This window comes from Microtus pennsylvanicus, chromosome 19 (genome assembly GCF_037038515.1).
Source record: "Microtus pennsylvanicus isolate mMicPen1 chromosome 19, mMicPen1.hap1, whole genome shotgun sequence".
Lineage (NCBI taxonomy): Eukaryota > Metazoa > Chordata > Mammalia > Rodentia > Cricetidae > Microtus > Microtus pennsylvanicus.
The window spans coordinates 13,302,925-13,319,992 of record NC_134597.1 but is presented as its reverse complement, the minus strand read 5'-3'; the positions used below and the strand labels follow the sequence as shown (position 1 = coordinate 13,319,992).

Here is a 17,068-nt window from a genome sequence, read left to right as displayed (position 1 = left end):
CTAATAAGTAAGGAAGTATATATCCCAGTTCTCTGTAGCACAGGTGGGGCTGGGTCCAGGAAAGGACTAACGCAGATGTACAGTAAGGGCATTTACCATTACACAAATCATTATTTTTATCCACAACATAAAATTAAATACTAATACAGAAAGATATGTGAAAATTTAAAAATATAACCACTTAAAATACAGGAAGACATGTCTCAAGATAGCAATAATATAAAAAAGTACTTAACTATCAATTGGAACAGGTCATTGGTCAATGAAATTGGCTTTACAAGTGATCATCAGAAAAGGTTTTGATAGAAGCAATCTTCAACCTTGGCCATGAAGGGAGGCCAGAACTGAATAAGTACTGTATTACATTCTGAGTCATAAAAATGGTGGCTATATTGCTCTAGCCTAGTGGTTCTCAACATTCCTAATGTTGTGACCATTTAATACAGTTCACCATGTTGTGGTAACATCCCACCATAAAATTATTTTCATTGTTACTTCATTACTGTAATTTTGCTAATGTTTTGAATTGTAAGTATCTGATATGTGGGATATCTGATATACAACCACTGAGAAAGGGGTTGTTCACTCTCCAAAGGAGCTGTGATCCACAGATTGAGAACCACTGATCTAGAACTAATATGTAGGTTGTGATGATACAGATATTTTATTATCTTTTACCATGAGCATTATGTATAACTCAATCAGTCAAGGAACATACTTTTCAAATATTTGTTCTTCAGTTAAGACATCTAGATATCCAAAAGGAGAATCCAGGAGATACAAATCAGCATCTTTATATACTGCTCTGTAAACAAAGCAGAAATGAAGTTAGGGTTCCCTGCATTTTTTGTGTTTAACTCAGAACTGATATTTTAAACCCCGACACGTGTCATAGAAATGCCATCAGATTCCTGCACTGAAAGCACACTTTCACAACATGGGGCAGAAGCAGCACTGTTAGTAACTTCTTCCAGAGCTATGCTAGTAATAGTGCCGACTATATTAAATGAGGAATAATGAGACAATTTACTTTGGATCTCCTCCGTACAATCTGTCCCTGAACCTCTTTCATGAATGTCACACATAGGTAAGGATCAATCATTCAGAATAAGAAGGAATACATATGCAATTTTACTATTTAAAAAAAAATTGTGTTTGAATGTTTTGCCAGCATGCATGTGTACCATGTGTGTGCTAAGTGTATGGAGGCAAGAAGAGGGTGTCAGATCCCCTGGACTGAAGTTACAGATGACTGTGAAGCAACAATGTAAATGCTGAACTAAAATACAGACCTTACAGAAGAAGAGCCAGTGCTCTTAACCACTGAGATATCTCCCCAGCCTTTAATTTACTTTAAATTAAAGATAAAAACCTTTAAGTAATTTGATTTGACTTAACAATAGTAAAAATATAAAGATATATTTTCCAAATAAACATAAGTGAAGTAATTTTTTTATAACTTTAAGTTTTTCTCAGGAATGATTATTAATAATGCTATCTCTATCTCAGCTACATAGGTCATTCTTTTAAAGATAATTGCTGATTCTTTTGTTTTCAAAATGTACTTACTCATTACATAATAAGAAAAGCAACGAAACAAAAATAGAAATAGCAAAAATTCTAAATCAAACCACGAAAGCTCTTTACGCTGTAAAGTGTCTAGAAGGCAACGTGGAAGAACTAAGGGACCCCAGAGAAACGTGCTGTCTTTGACCATATTTAGCTTTTACTTTTTGCTCTGCAATATAGTTAAAATGTTATTTGTCCCCTCTGAAATTAATCCACTATGAGTTCTACAAGAGGACTGAAATTTAGTCCATTGTGGTGCTTAGAGATGGGACCTTTGGAAAGTGACAAGGATTAAGGAGATCATCAAGGTGGAGTTTCACAATTGGATAATTGTGACTTCTTGAGAAGAGGGATACTAGAGAGGACACACATTCACACACAGAGACACAAACATACTCACATACACACACATACACACACACATACACACAAACATACTCCTTGTCTTGACGTGTGATTTTCTATGCTGTCTCAAGACTCTACCAACAGGATACCATCACCAGACATGACTCCTTGTCTTTAGGACAATAAATGGGAACAAAAATAAAGTAGGTTTCTGTAAAATATATTCAAAATGCATTGGTGGGCTTATTAGTACTATACACAGACTAACACTCTCCTTCACATGTATGACTAGTTTCTCAAATGTGTGTGTTTGTGTGTGTTCATCATACAAAATAAGATGGCATATTGCACATTTGGATGAGAATAACAGTGAACAACTCTTTTTAGTAGTACTGTACATGGTACATAGCAAATATGACTAAATCTTAAACTAGTAAATATGCTGAAGTAACATACTCTACTTAAATCGTATATGATTGCTGGCTCACAGATAAGGAACTAACTTCCAAATGATTATAAAACCATCATCTCATCTGTGAACTCTCTGTATCATATGATCTGGTTTCCCAGTGTATTCTCAGGATCAAGGCACAGTTGAATGTAAGGAGTCAAGATGACCTGGATTAAATAGTGACTGTACCATTTCCTTGTGGCTTTTGGCAAGTTAATGTCTGACTACCTCAATTATCTTGTGATTTCTTCCATAAAATGTAGAGAACAATTTATGCTTGTAGGGTTGTATGGGGCTTGATATCACAAGAGAGAGAGAGAGAGAGAGAGAGAGAGAGAGAGAGGTATCAAGACATCAGCTGTCAGTACAATGTGTTTACTTTTTTACTTTTCCAGGTTTGGGAAGTAAAAGAAAGAAAAGGGGCCAAGATACCGAGATAGTACTGACTCAATGTAATTTCTCATTAACAACTTTGGTAACACAATAAAAAGAATTTTGTTTGAATAAAACTAGAGGCCATCTGACATCCCCTAGCACCAACTGTCTTTGAACAGACTACACTTAAATAAGATGTTTTCTTTCTGACAAGAATTATATGTGCTTCTTTTTGACAGCTTCTAAGTCCTCAGGGCACTTTCTTAATACTCACATGACCCTTATGACGATCGGAATCACAGATAAAGGCATGTGTTCACTGTAAACCGCAGCTGGGTGTGGTGGCACACACCTGTAATCCTAGCACTCAGAAGCAAAGGCAGGAAGACCATGAGCTCCACACAGGGAGACCTTGTCCCTTTGTCTCAGAACAAACAAGAAGTCTTGGTCCTAGTATCATCATTTTCCTTACTATGTTTGTTATAAAATCATAAATTATATTCTAAAATTTAAAAATATAAAATGTATATTCTCCAAAGTGAGAAGCAAACTGGAAACCTAAAGTGTCATCTGATACAGGGAGAGGAAGGGAATGCATAATAAAAGAACAGAAATTTGTAATTTCCCTCTTTGGTCTTTACAAAATTTTATAGCTTTCTGTTCATAACAATACAGGTAACATTAACAAAAAAGTATAAACAAATAAAAATAAGAGTATGGTTTTTGAAAAAAGCCACCATTTTTTTTACCAAATCTGAATACTATACTGTTTATAGTTCTTAAAAGAAATTGTCAAACCCAGAGACAAAACATGAAGCAGTAGAGAAATGCATATATATAATTGTACATGCATATTATTTACAGCAAATGCTCACTGGAGCAACGATTAAATGATCACCTTGCTAAAGAAATCCTTGCACGTTGACCTCCACTCAGTGTGACTCCACCTTCTCCAAGAACCGTGTTGTCTTTTTCTGCAAACTTGGATATGTCCTATTATCAAAAGCATGACACCAGAAAGGAAATTTAATATATTCAATCTAAAATTGAAAAGCACATTTTCCTTCAGATGCAACTGTATGTGAGACTCTTCCTTCAACCATCCAAATGTTTGAACACTGTATCTCAATTTTTTCAAATGCAACTCACTTAGGTGGTTAAAATAACAGGGTCAAAATTTTAGACCTACAACTTTTTTCATTTTTAAAATATGATTCATAATCATTAAATAAGATATGAAAAATATCAAAAGTAAAATAGATGTATATTTGTGAAATGTTTATGTATGGAAACTACTCATAAGCCTATCATATAAACTCAAATCCTACTCAAATGTTAAAACGCAACGCACTTTCAATTTAAAATCACTTTTTAAAAAAACTGAAAATATTGAATAAGCCTGTTAATAAGAGAAACTAAAACTATTCACGCACCAGCAATATGCAGACATTTTCAGTGGCTGTCAAGAGACAAGGCAAGTTATTTCAACACTTCTCTCATTCACCTTCCCAAACAACAGCACAAACATCCTTAGCCATATTCATTATCTCTGTCCTCATCCACCCATGCTACCTCTTCCGTCACCTTCCTACCACACTTGTCGTTGCTCCCCCAGTAATGAGCTTCTCTGTGGCAACCATCACCAAGGTGTAGTAAAAGAAGATCTGCTTCTAAGAAATAGTTCAGGATTCCATACAGTGCAAACCTAATTAAGAAGGTAAACTATAATCTTGGAGGGAGAAGTAAGAACCGAAATTTATAATAGACCATTTTAGTACAGATTATAAAATAGTACATAATTAATTGGTAAGTTAATTGTTTAGCTAAAAGAAGTACCAACACAGTAGACAGAAAATGACAGAGGCATTCAGCTAGGACAAGAAAGTCTAGAAATTGTATCCATCCTGCCATGGAATAGCAGCTAATGCCAAAATAGAGAGTATGCAAAAAAGACTATTAGTTGAAAGAGATATTATTTATTACTTAAAATAAGATACTAGCATGTTTATGTTTAACTGTGGCTCAATTCATGGTTTACGCTGGCTTACTGAGTATAGATTGTACAGAGACCTAGAAGATTTCATGCTTTTGAAGGTGGCTGTTCTTGCGCCCTGGACTCAATATACTGCATGACCTCTGACAGACAGGCTTTTGTTTTTTGATTTGGATTTCCTAAGACATTTCTAGGAAATCATGAAGCCTAACCTCTGTCCTCTATATCATCATGTATTTTCTTGGAACTCAGTACAGAACAAATTAAATCCCTTTCTAATCTCAAAAAAAAGAAAGAAAGAAAGAAAGAAAGAAAGAAGGAAGGAAGGAAGGAAGGAAGGAAGGAAGGAAGGAAGGGAAAGAAAGAAAGAAAGAAAGAAAGAAAGAAAGAAAGAAAGAAAGAAAGAAAGAAAGGAAAGAAAGAGAAAGAAAGAAAGAAAGAAAGAAAGAAAGAAAGAAAGAAAGAAAGAAAGAAAGAAAGAAATGTAGTACATTTACACGATGGAGTACTACACAGCAGAAAAATATAATGACATCTTAAATTTTGCAGGCAAATGGATGGAGCTAAAAAACATTATTTTGAGTGAGGGTAACCCAGACACAGAAAGACAATTATCACATGTACTCACAAATAGGTGGTTTTTAGACATAAAGCAAAGAAAACCAGCCTACAAAACACAATCCCAGAGAACTTAGACAACAATGAGGACTAAGAGAGACTTGCATAGATCTGATCAACATGGGAAGTAGAAAAAGACAAGATCTCCTGAGTAAATTGGGAGCATGGGGACCCTGGGAGAGGGCTGATGTGAGGAGGGAAGCAGAGAAAAATGTAGAGCTCAATAAAAATCAATTAAAAAAAAGAAAACGACAGAGGCCTTCCATGAGTGGATTCACCTGAGATGTGAAGGAAGCTACAGTTGGGTACTGATCTTAATTTCCTTTCTTTCCTCCCATTCCCATCTATTCTTTTCTACTACCTCCTTATCTTCTCATTGTACTTAAGACTTTCTTACATATTTATCTTCCTTTGCTTTTGCAAGTCACAATCCATCGACATTTTATTTTCCATAAACATGCTTCCAATAAACATTCCACAATTATTTTTTTCAATTATTTTAGCTAATAGAGAAATTAAGCAGAACTCTATATGCAAAACTATAAACAGAAAGCATATAAACTAATAAAGCAATGACTTTCATTAAAAGCTATTGAAAAGTCCTGGTCACCTTTACCAAAGAACCTGTTCTAACGAACATGGAGTGACTAAAGACCTATGATAAAATAGCATCCATCCAAGAGATGGTGTCTCAGTTAGGGTTTCTATTACTGTGATAAAACACGAACAAAAGCAACTCGGGGAGGTAAGGGTTTATTTCACCTTACAATTTTATGTTCATCACTGAGGGGAGTCAGGCTAGGAACTCAGAGCAGGAACCTGGAGGCAGGAACTGGAAGAGGCCATGGAGAGGTACTGCTTACTGTTTTGCTTTCCATGGCTTCCTCAGACTGCTTTCTTACAGTACCCAGAACCACCAGCCCAGGGGTAGCCCCACATGGTGGACTAGGCCCTCCCACATCAATCATTAATCAAGAAAATGTCCCATAGCCCTGTCCAAGGGCCAATCTGGTGGGGCACTTTCTCAATTGAATTTCCCTCTTCCAAATGATACTAATTTGTTTTAATAAAACTCTAGCTTATGACATAAAAAGAAGCTAGCACCAATGACCAGTGAATTTTATTTCACAGGGACAAATTATGCAATTATATTTTCATTTCCTCTCTTACACTACTACTTAAGAAGGAAAGAAAACAAGGGGGGTGCACTTTCACCCCCACCCTTTTCCTCAGACAAACCCAGCACCTCCTCCTACTTTTAAGATGGCTATGTAATAATTGATATAAAATTTCCACTACAATAAAGTTTTTAATCTTCATACTCTGCTGAGTAACTTCCTATGAGATAAAACACACACTAAGAAAATGTTTTAGTCCTCGCAACACTGTGACTATAGAATACTGAGACTAGACCCATGTGAGCTGCTTTCAGGCAGTTCTGTTTGAAGTTATTTGCTGTTCTTTGCTTGTAGTTCAGACTAGATCAAAATAGTGAGAGAGCATTTTCTTCCACTTCCTCCTTGCAAAATCTACCATTAATATCATCAAATATATCTACGCTTTTGTGATATGTAGCTGGTAGCATGGGTGGGATGACTGTATCAAACGCGTATGTTCTGTTTTTAAAAGTTACTATCAGATTGCTCTACAAAGCATTTTACCGCTAAGTAATCACACTTAAAAAAGAGAGTGAATTAAATTTACCACTAAGTTCTAATAATACCCTTATCTTTACGAATACACTAATTTTGCTAATTTTCTCTTTTATATTTTTCTTAATCTCACAGGTTTTAAAGATTTATTTGCTATGTTGCTTTCTCTTCTTTGAAGTGTTTAATATTTTGTATGTAATGGATCTTTGCATCTTTCTCGGCTATATATCAAAAAACATTTCTCCTTTTCTCTTGTTTTTACTATGCATATTAATTATCATAGGCAAAAATTTAATTTTTGTGAAGTCAATTTATCTGCTGTTTACTTGCTGGTTTTATGTATCATCTTGAATTTTATTTTCCAAATAAAACTTTTAACACCCTTAGACACAATTTTATATTTATCTAACAATACTTTAACTGATTAAGAGGCAACGATATCCATCAAATGAATAATGTTGTACTGACGCATATAACATCTACCATAGTTCATATTTTTGGGCTGTCTTGTTTTCTTGTCCATTTTCCCCTATAGTAATACCTTTTGGGACATTTGAATATCTTGGTTTTTAATGGAATTATATATTATTTAATACTCTATAAGGCATAATCCTTACTCATTAAATTCTTGGCTTTATTGGTTACTTCCTTGATGTAATAACCATGTCAACTATTAAAACAATATATACACTCAAAGAGGAGCTACCAGTCTCAGGTGTTGACTTGAGCACATTTAATACAGCAGTTCTTCCTCCTCACTAACATATCTTATACGAGGAAGATTAATACTATATCATGGCCACAGGTGATGAAGCTAGAATTCTAAATGCAACTTGTCCATAAAGTAAGTACTTTTAACATTTTATGTTAAGTTGAAGATAACCTCACTAGAATTTATTTGAAACTTTAAAATATCATACATTTACACAGAATTCTAGTTTGCAACACTAAATTTTATTTAAAAATGTCTTTCTCTTGAATCAGATGTTGCATTAAATACTCCAATAATATCTATACTATTCCTTGGATTCTGTCCTGGAAATATCTCAATAGAGCTATCACCATTATTTAAAAACTTTAAACTTTTCCACTATTGTGAACTGAATAACTAGTTGTTTACCATTTATATTTTTACATGATTTTGTTCCTATGAGGAAGAACTAGTTACTTATGTGTTTGCCTATAATTCATTTATTTGATCATGGAGATAACATGCTAAATGAAATATTTCAGGAGAAATGCGGTGAATTAATATCTCTTAAACATATGATACAAATCTGTAAAACCACTTTGAACAGGATGAAGAGTGATATTAAAATAGTTTATGCACATAAACATATCATAAAATTTTAACAGAACTTTAGATATTGTCATTAATGGACCTAAAAAATACTTGGTTACTTTGTGGTAACAAATTTAGAATCAGAGGTTTTAGACGTTTCTTGTTTTGTTTTTATAATCATTTTAAAGATCTATCAGGATAATGATGACACCGATGTCATCATTTCCCAAACAGAAAGTGTAACTTTTGACCATTCCTGAGGTCCAAGTAAACAGCTCTTGGTTAATGCCAAGATATAAGTGAATATTTACATATTTATGCGTATCTATGTAAGAATAAAAAATAGGCCATCAATTTGAGAGGTGGGTGACGTGAAGGGGTTAGTGGGAGGGGACATGAGAAAGAATGAAGGGAACAAAGGGAAGGGAGGAGGAATGTAATATTTTAATTATAATTTCAAAATGTAAAACAGAAAACTATCTCTAATTCACACTATATATCTCTGTATTTTTAGTACATGAAAAATTAATAGGTTAGAGTGCCTTTACTTTGTGCTAAAATAGGTATCTTTACAGAAAATACAAAAGTCAAAACATAAAATTACATTTAGATAAAAATAACTATGTAAAAATTATAATAATCCTGCCCAAAACATTCAGGTTCTTTAGAGAAACATGTAGAAAAGTCTCAGCAAGACAAACTCAGTAAAGAACTTCAAAACACACCTGTTATCTTCATTACATTATGTTCCTGACAGCAATGGTCTATACAAGACATACTATGAACACCCTAATAACTAACCAAGTGAGCAAAAAGATTAAAGTCAGTAGCCAAATTTTAAAGATATGAGTAAATCCAAAATCTCGTTAATGACTGGCTGACAAGGCTGAAGATTGGTGCTGCTACTTCAGAGTTTAAGTTGGCAGCATCTAGTGAAAATTTCAATTTGTGTATTTATCTTGCGGCCTTGCAAACCAACTGTTAGGTATATTCTGTGACAAGGAAAGGCATGCCTATATGCAAAAGAGAAAGCTTCATTATGTATACAATACAGCAGTTAAAGAAGAATGAGACCAGCAAGAAAGCTCAACAGGCTCAGGCCTCTCTGCAACCAAGCCTGAGGACCTGAGTCTATCCCTGGGACTCCCAGGTGGAAGGCGAGAACTGATTTCTGCAAACCTCCATATGTGCTCTCTGTTGTACCAACACATTGTCTCCTCTTTAAATAAATGAATAAGTAAATACATAGATGTTGGTATGTCTTTAGAAGGTAACAGGAACAAAATATTTTAGAGAAAGTTATGTTCAAATTATATCACTATGTAGATTTTAAAGCTAAATAATTAAACTATGAAATAGTGCTGATGCGCATGCATATATGGGTGCCACTTATTTTAAGCAGATAGGAAAAGAACATATTCCATCCTTCTAACTGCTGGAGCATCAGGTTTTGTAGCAGAGTTGTGACAATGGGGTAAAAAGTCCGACTAAGATGCTGTCTCCACATCTAACAATGCACATAATAGAGATACTGACATATAAATATTCTTTCCTACAACACACATTAGTTGTATGAATTAACTATCAATCGTATGAAAAGAAAGGATTTGATGTGTTAAGCCAAGGTTTGGAGCCTCATTTTATGGACTGAAACCACTTGTGAAGAGAAATGTGGATTCCTTTAACTTAGTAAAGATCTCCCAGTCCATAATCATCGTGAAGCTGGTGGGACTGAGATGAAGGCAGACAGTAGGAGTACACTGACGACTGAGATTAAGCTCACTAAAACCTAATACACCAGCACTGCCAATCTGTTCCTATTAATGTGAGCACTTGGTTTGATTACTCAGTTTATGCCTCATCCATTTGCAGATTTATGAGTACTTGACACTCTGTTTGATTTCACACAAAGCGCTCTGTTTTGTATTCCTTGTTAAACATTGATCTTTGTCGACTATTAAGGACACTCAAATCTGGTAAGATATTTATCTTCAGGGTGTTGGTGTCAGACTTCATAGTAGATTTTTCCCATCTGTGAAAGTTAAACTTAAAAAAAAAATCTGTTATACTACTCATGATGGGCTTTTGTTTTGATTTGATTTGATTTTGAAATTATAATAAAATGACAACATTCACCCATTCCCTTTCCTCCTTCCGAACACTCCCAAAAAGGCCCTCCTCACTCTCTTTAAAATTCACAGCTTCCTTTTCCACCAATTGCTATTGCATGCACACAGGTGTATGTATATGCCTATATATTCTTAAATATAGTCTGTTCAGGCACATGTTACTTGTATGTATGTTTTCAGGGTTAACTGTTTTGTACTGGACAGCTAATTGGTTTGTTTTTCCCTGGAGAAGACTAGGTCTCCCTCTCCCAGCTTTCCTCAGTCATCTATAGTTCTTTATTGTCCTTGTTCAGCTCATGTTTGGATAGTCGTGTTGGGAGGGGTTCTTTTTGAATAGTATTTTTCTTTTTGAAAATTCCATGCATTATACAATGTATTGTGATCATATATCTTCACAGCTACCTCCTTCTATCTCCCATTAGTGTCCCCCATCGCATCTCACTCAAGCATTGTCTTTTTATTTTCACTGTTATTAATAACCTCCCTAGTTAGTGGTGCTGAGTACGGCCATGACTGTGTGGCCATCCACTGTGCACTCCTTAAAATGCCCACGAGCACATGTGGCTTTTAGAGTGAGCCTGGCACTCAGGAAGAGACTCTACTTTTCTTTACTGACACAGAAAATTCTCTGGATTTTCTTTGGATTGATCCACAAAAGTAGGAGTAGGGTCCTAGATAAGGATATTAAATAATAATTGACTTTATTTAAAATTAGCTACTAGATTTTATTTAGTTATTTTTTTAAAAAGTTGGTACTGTGTATAAAATAGAGGGCCTTGCACATGCTAAGCAAGTGTAAAGTAGAATTTTGTTTAGTAAAAGAAAGCTATTTATTCTAAATTATGAACTTATTAGATCAGTAGATATCCTTATTGAAGGAGAATATTAGAAACTTTTCTTTCAAACTATTCTCTACTACATATTAATTTTCTTTAACTTTATTTTTTATGATATTTAAGTCTTTAACATAAAATTTTAATTAAAATAGAATTAGCTCACTTTCCCCCTTTCATTTCCCCCTCCCATTCAGTGTAGTTTATCTACAAACAACACCAAATGTCTACATAACCTGCTACTAAGGTGAAGCTCCAAAGCCAATAATCAGAAAAACCCAGAAATTTTGTCAAAATTGCTGCAACTCTGATTCAGAGGAATTTGGAAGGGACCTAGGAATCTGCATTTCAACCTATGACAGTGGTGCTTAAACAGTGCTGAGAGCCTCATCTGACACTTGTTCTTTCGGTTGACTTCCTTTATTATAGGCTAGTCAGAAAGGCAAATGTCAACTTCAAAGCAGTCTGTGCACACAACACAATGTGTATGTTTGAGGTTGTAAAACACTTGAATATGCTGAGATAAGCACACTGTAGAGGGTCAAAGTAATATTATAATAAGTGTGCAATAAAGATTAACTTATTTTATTATTAAGGAGTGGAGAACATGTTCACTGTGGTGTACTCCGTTTACTAACAATTATCACTTGACTTTTAAGAAAGTTAAAATTTATCATCTCCGCTTCATTCAGCTATATCAAATAAACCAGAAGTTATTCAGGAAACTTGCTAATATGAATTTCATTTGCTCTGAATTGATTACACAATAGAGCCATAATGATACAGGCTGTTCTACTGAGAAAGAATGAGGAGAGAGAGGGAAGAGAGGGTATTTTATAGAAGAAAGGGTGGAGCGTTACATTTAATAGTCTTGTGTAATTTAGCAATATTTGCTGAGTACATTTGAGCTTCCTGTAGCTTTGAAGATAGGAAAATACCATAAACTGATTTTATGGCTGGCTTATTGCTTTTTGAACAACCTTGACAATACAGATGCTTGTGGGAAGGAGACGGTGAGAAGTTAGGACTAAGGGAACATTAACTTCAGGTTAATGCTGCTCAATAAAGCATATCTTTAACTGTGAATCACTTGATGATTAATACCCACTGTTATTAATGTTTAAAAATCACTAAACACTGCCTTGCTTTATGCATACAGAAACAGCACAGTGGAAGAGAGATATAAGTGAAAGGCAGAAGAAAAAAGGTAGAAAGAAGTTACGTGGGGGAAAGTGAGACAGCCAAGAAAGTGCTGGAAAAAGAGAGAAATCTAGCACACATTTCTTCCCATAGGCAACTGTAATTGTGAATGTGTATGCCAGCCAGCTATCCAGTTGTCTATGATACAGATCAACAGAGGTATGCCTCATAACAGAATGCAGACACGAAGGAGTTCATAATTTAAATTGGGTTATGTCCATTAGCTAAGATAGGTTTTTGAGTCAAACTTTATTACAAATAGCTACATGTGAAAATATTGGCAAAAACTAAGACCTGATAGAAAGCATAGATGTGAGAATTGTCATCAATTTTAAAAGATAAAAAGGTTTGCCTTCACTAGTGCATACCAACCAAGTTTATAGCAGAAAATTAAAGCTCAGTATTTATATAATTCTTTATCAGAACAAAAAATATATATATGTTATAGTACTTATCAACCCTAAAGGCTTGAGGCTGGGTGGGAAGATACCTTGTGGCTAAAGCACCTGCATCCCGAAAACCTACATGAAAACTAGACATGGTACCTCAAGTGTCTGTAATGCAAGGCTGCCTGCACTGGAAGATGAGAGGAAGAGACAGGAAAACTGCCTGAGGCTCAGAAGCTCACAAGCCAGCTAACCTGGCATATGCAGCAATTTATTCAGAGAGAGAGAGAGGGGAAGGGAGGAAGGGAGGAAGAGAGGGAGGGAAGGAGGGAGGGAGGGAGGGGGGGAGGGAGGGAGGGAGGGAGGGAGGGAGGGAGGGAGGGAGGGAGGGAGGGAGGGAGGGAGGGAGGGCAGGCCACCTCAAACATGGTAGAAATGAAGCTCGGTACCCAATATTGCCCTCTGACCTCCACACGTTTGCCACGATATGCACTCACTCACACAAAGGAGAGCAAGGACCTACAGATAGGTCCACCAAGTGTGGTCCACAGTTCCTGACCTAGAGAGCAGAACTTAAATGCTCTCACTACACAAATGCAAATGACAGCTATATAATTGATAGATATATTCCAGATCACACTGTATATGGCAAACAGATATAAATTATATGTGTCAATCATACCTTAATAAAGTTTTAAAATTCTTTTTAAAACTATTTTAAAATGTAAAATTAAAATGAAAAAACTTGGCAACATCTTGACTAATCTGACTTCCTTATCCCCATATCAAACAGTGGCTACTGTACTCAATTTTGTAATAACTATTTCTCCTACCTAGTAGGTCAACACTATTTGTCATCTGCATCAGTGAAACAACCTTTAAAACTACCTACCTGCCACCAGATTTGCTGTTCCTTTTATTTAGAGTATGAGCACCATACAATGTAGCTCAAAACATCTTTGTAAAAGGTAAACCTAATGGTATCACCTTCTAATTTAAAACTCTTCTGTGAGTCTCATGAACCTTAAATAGAGTCCAAGTTCCTGAATGTAGCATAGAAGAACCTTCAGAATATAACTATCCTTTCCCAGTTCACCTCTTATCACACAGTCCTTCCTTTCCAGACTCCTATGCCAACCACACTACATACACACAGCTCCTCACGTTGCCAAAGGCTCCACGCTTATTTCAATTTGTAGTGTGGTGACATAGAACTGATTCTAGCTCTGTGGCACAATATTTCCTTTTGGTTCTCAGCCTTGGTACGTTCCATTCCCTTCTGAAACTTCTTTCTGCTTCTTCATTCATCTTTCACCCTAGATGTCACTCCCTTGGGAGAAACATCCAGGATCTTTTAGAACCACATTGTTACTACCTTTACTTATGTAAAAATGCTACGAAACATAGAGTGTATTAACCTACACTAGTCTTTAATTGCTCATCTTCTCTACTAGAATAAAAAACTCTTTGAGAACAAGAATTTTGCCTTGCTCATCAATGTAATTCCCAGAGTTTTGTATAATTATTAGTTCAATGCTTATACTCATAAATATTTATTGAATGAATACATGTCTTCCTGCTGTAAATTTCTGTAGACAAAATGTCACTATAAACAAGTTCCTTGTTATACCTGCAGGTAACATCTGGAGTGCTTAGTTCAGTGCCATGTTTATAGTAGGAACTCAACAAAAAGTTGCTGAGATCAATTTCTTTTTATTTCATCAATCTGAACCAAGAATAGCTTAAAAGTATAAATAAAAATATTTATCCAACATTATCAAATTACTTCTAAAAGATTGGGCAATGGCAGCATAGTCTGCCTGTCTTGAGAAGACTTTGCACTCAGTGTAGGAAACACAATGACTCCTTCCCTGGGAAACCATCTATTATCATCTCTGTGTACAGAGTAACAACTTTGGTAAGATGTTGGAATCTTGCTGTAGACATGAAATTTAGCCAGGGACTTCTGAGCACCATCCTGGATCTAAAATCATATTTTAAAAACTTTTCTTGGTTTATAATGAAATCACTCATCACCTAAATATGAAAAATTCTGAATCTAGATTCTTTTTTAAAAGGTTGAAAATATGTAATAAGGATTTTATAAAGTGATTTTTCTCTTTGGAAATTTTACTGTTGTTAAATTTTCTGCTCTAAATATGAAGGCCAGGCTTAACCATCCTAATTTCGCTATTTATTCATGGGGTAGTTTGTTCTCAGACAGTTATAATTATGTTCTATACTCCTGTTCTGTTGATTTGACCAAATCTCACTAGGAGTGGCAATCCCAGGGCTATTTTGGTTTTAGAGACGTAAGAACTCTGACTTGTTAACCAGATAATTACCTCTACTGCTATGGTGTTAGTACCTAAACTTTAGCCTTTTAGGGCCTACGGCCTGGTTTGCACTTTAAAATCAGCACATTTTTACCCTGACTGCAAACTCTTGCTAAAGCTGTCACTGAATAAATTGGAAATGACAACTCAATGGGCCCGTTCATGTTAGTGCTTAACACAGTGCGGCCATTTATACTCTTTCCTAATTATTAGCTAGTATTTATTTTTTAAGTTCCGGAGCTCAAATGAAGTGAAATAACAGTTCAGTCCATAAAACAGTACGACATTCCCATTTAGTTCTGGTTCAGTTGTTTTCTAAAGTATTCCTGGCTTCATGTTACAGTAAATAAGATCCAGTGTTCTCTAAACACCCATCAACAGAAAATTATAGGTAGTTTAGGGTACTGTCAATGTGATTTATTCTGGCGAAAGGGACATAGTTCAATGTGCTTCAAATATCTGCTTTAGATATCTATTATGTCTGAGCTACTGCAAATACTAAATCCTATAGCACCTTTATCTTTTCATTACTTCTAATTGTAAAGCTATGAATTATCCTACCTTGGTAAATTGACTATTCAAAGGTTAAGTCTCACCTTCTCATAGGTTAGTCTTGGCAGAACTACCTGGAGACCCGGAGGTCAAATTCAAATTCAGTTAGTCATGTGGAATCTCTATGATGGAATTTATTTTTCAGAACAGACTTGTTTCTCTGCTTATTTCCCTCCCAAGTTTTTTTTTATTACTTCTTGCCAATTTCTCATCCAAGGTTCTTTTGATATATATTTTTCGTGTGTGAAATTTTGGCAATTTCCTTCTTAGCAGTTCCTCTAGCAAGTTAAATATGAAAACTACTAAGCAGTTATGGAAGAGAAAAACATGGAGAGCTTGCCTTCTTCACCTTACATAGTAAATATTTTTGCTGTAATGCTTGTGTAATGGCTGTCATGGCATATGCTTACTTACTCGGAATCATTTTGTGGTTTCAAAAGTATCACAATAATTTTGTGGAAGCCGATTATATATCCTAAACCCCTGACTCCTTTGCACAGTCCCCACCCAGAGTCCCCACCATACAGTGTTATAAAAGTCAATTACTTCTCCAAACCCAGGTACTTTTATAAGAAAATGAGTCACTGAATAAAGACAGGCCAATCACTTATTACCCAAACACTGGCTGTCTAGAATTCTCCTCTGTCAGTGGGGTTAAGTGAAGCTAATGATAAAAGTGATGCAGAAAGGTAGACAAGAGAACAGTGTAAGCTTTCTTTCAATACTGAAATAAGACTATAATTTCATAAAAAACATGTAATTTGACTAGGGCTTAATTATACTGATTTTTTTTAACTAGCACACTTTCTAGTGCTGGGACTAAATCTTTAAGTAACAAGGAAAACCCTAAAGGCCTAAGAGGGAGAATAAAGAAAAAAACGGACATAAGGATGTGGAACAATATTATAAAAGTGACTCTTAATTCATCTCTAAGGCCATTATATTATAATCTAGATTCAAATACTTGTTTTTATAAAGCAGGACATGAAGATCTTCCTAAAAGAGGTTAAAAGGAAAAAATACCAACATAGCTTATTCATTTGCGACTGCATGCTACAAATTATTTTATTAACACAAAACTACCACCGTGCCCTTCCCCATGATAAAGGCTTTAGCTGTCTCATCAGTGAATAATTTCCAACAACAAACTGAAATCAGAAAACTATGTGAACTATGTTGTGCATGCTTTGCCCTCCCAAACTCATACATGCCTACCTACTCCTATGACACTGAGTATCATGCCATACGTGGACCTTTGGAGATCTTAGAGTTCAACAAAAATGAGAAAGAGACTAGTCCACCCTGATATGAGTTGCAAGCCTAGATTCAGCACATTAGGAAACAGGT

The 17,068-nt window shown here is 35.3% G+C and overlaps 1 protein-coding gene across 1 annotated transcript in view; it reads right to left on the bottom strand.

The window, feature by feature from the left end:
- The window catches only part of Cftr (CF transmembrane conductance regulator), a 139,911-nt gene that overhangs the window by 52,336 nt on the left and 70,507 nt on the right, over window positions 1-17,068 (bottom strand). Inside the window, exons 12-13 of the mRNA XM_075953676.1 lie at window positions 3,639-3,733; window positions 719-805 (exon numbers count right to left, since the gene is read on the bottom strand). Of these exons, the coding sequence (XP_075809791.1) occupies window positions 719-805; window positions 3,639-3,733 (182 nt within the window). The remainder of the gene's footprint in view (window positions 1-718; window positions 806-3,638; window positions 3,734-17,068) is intronic.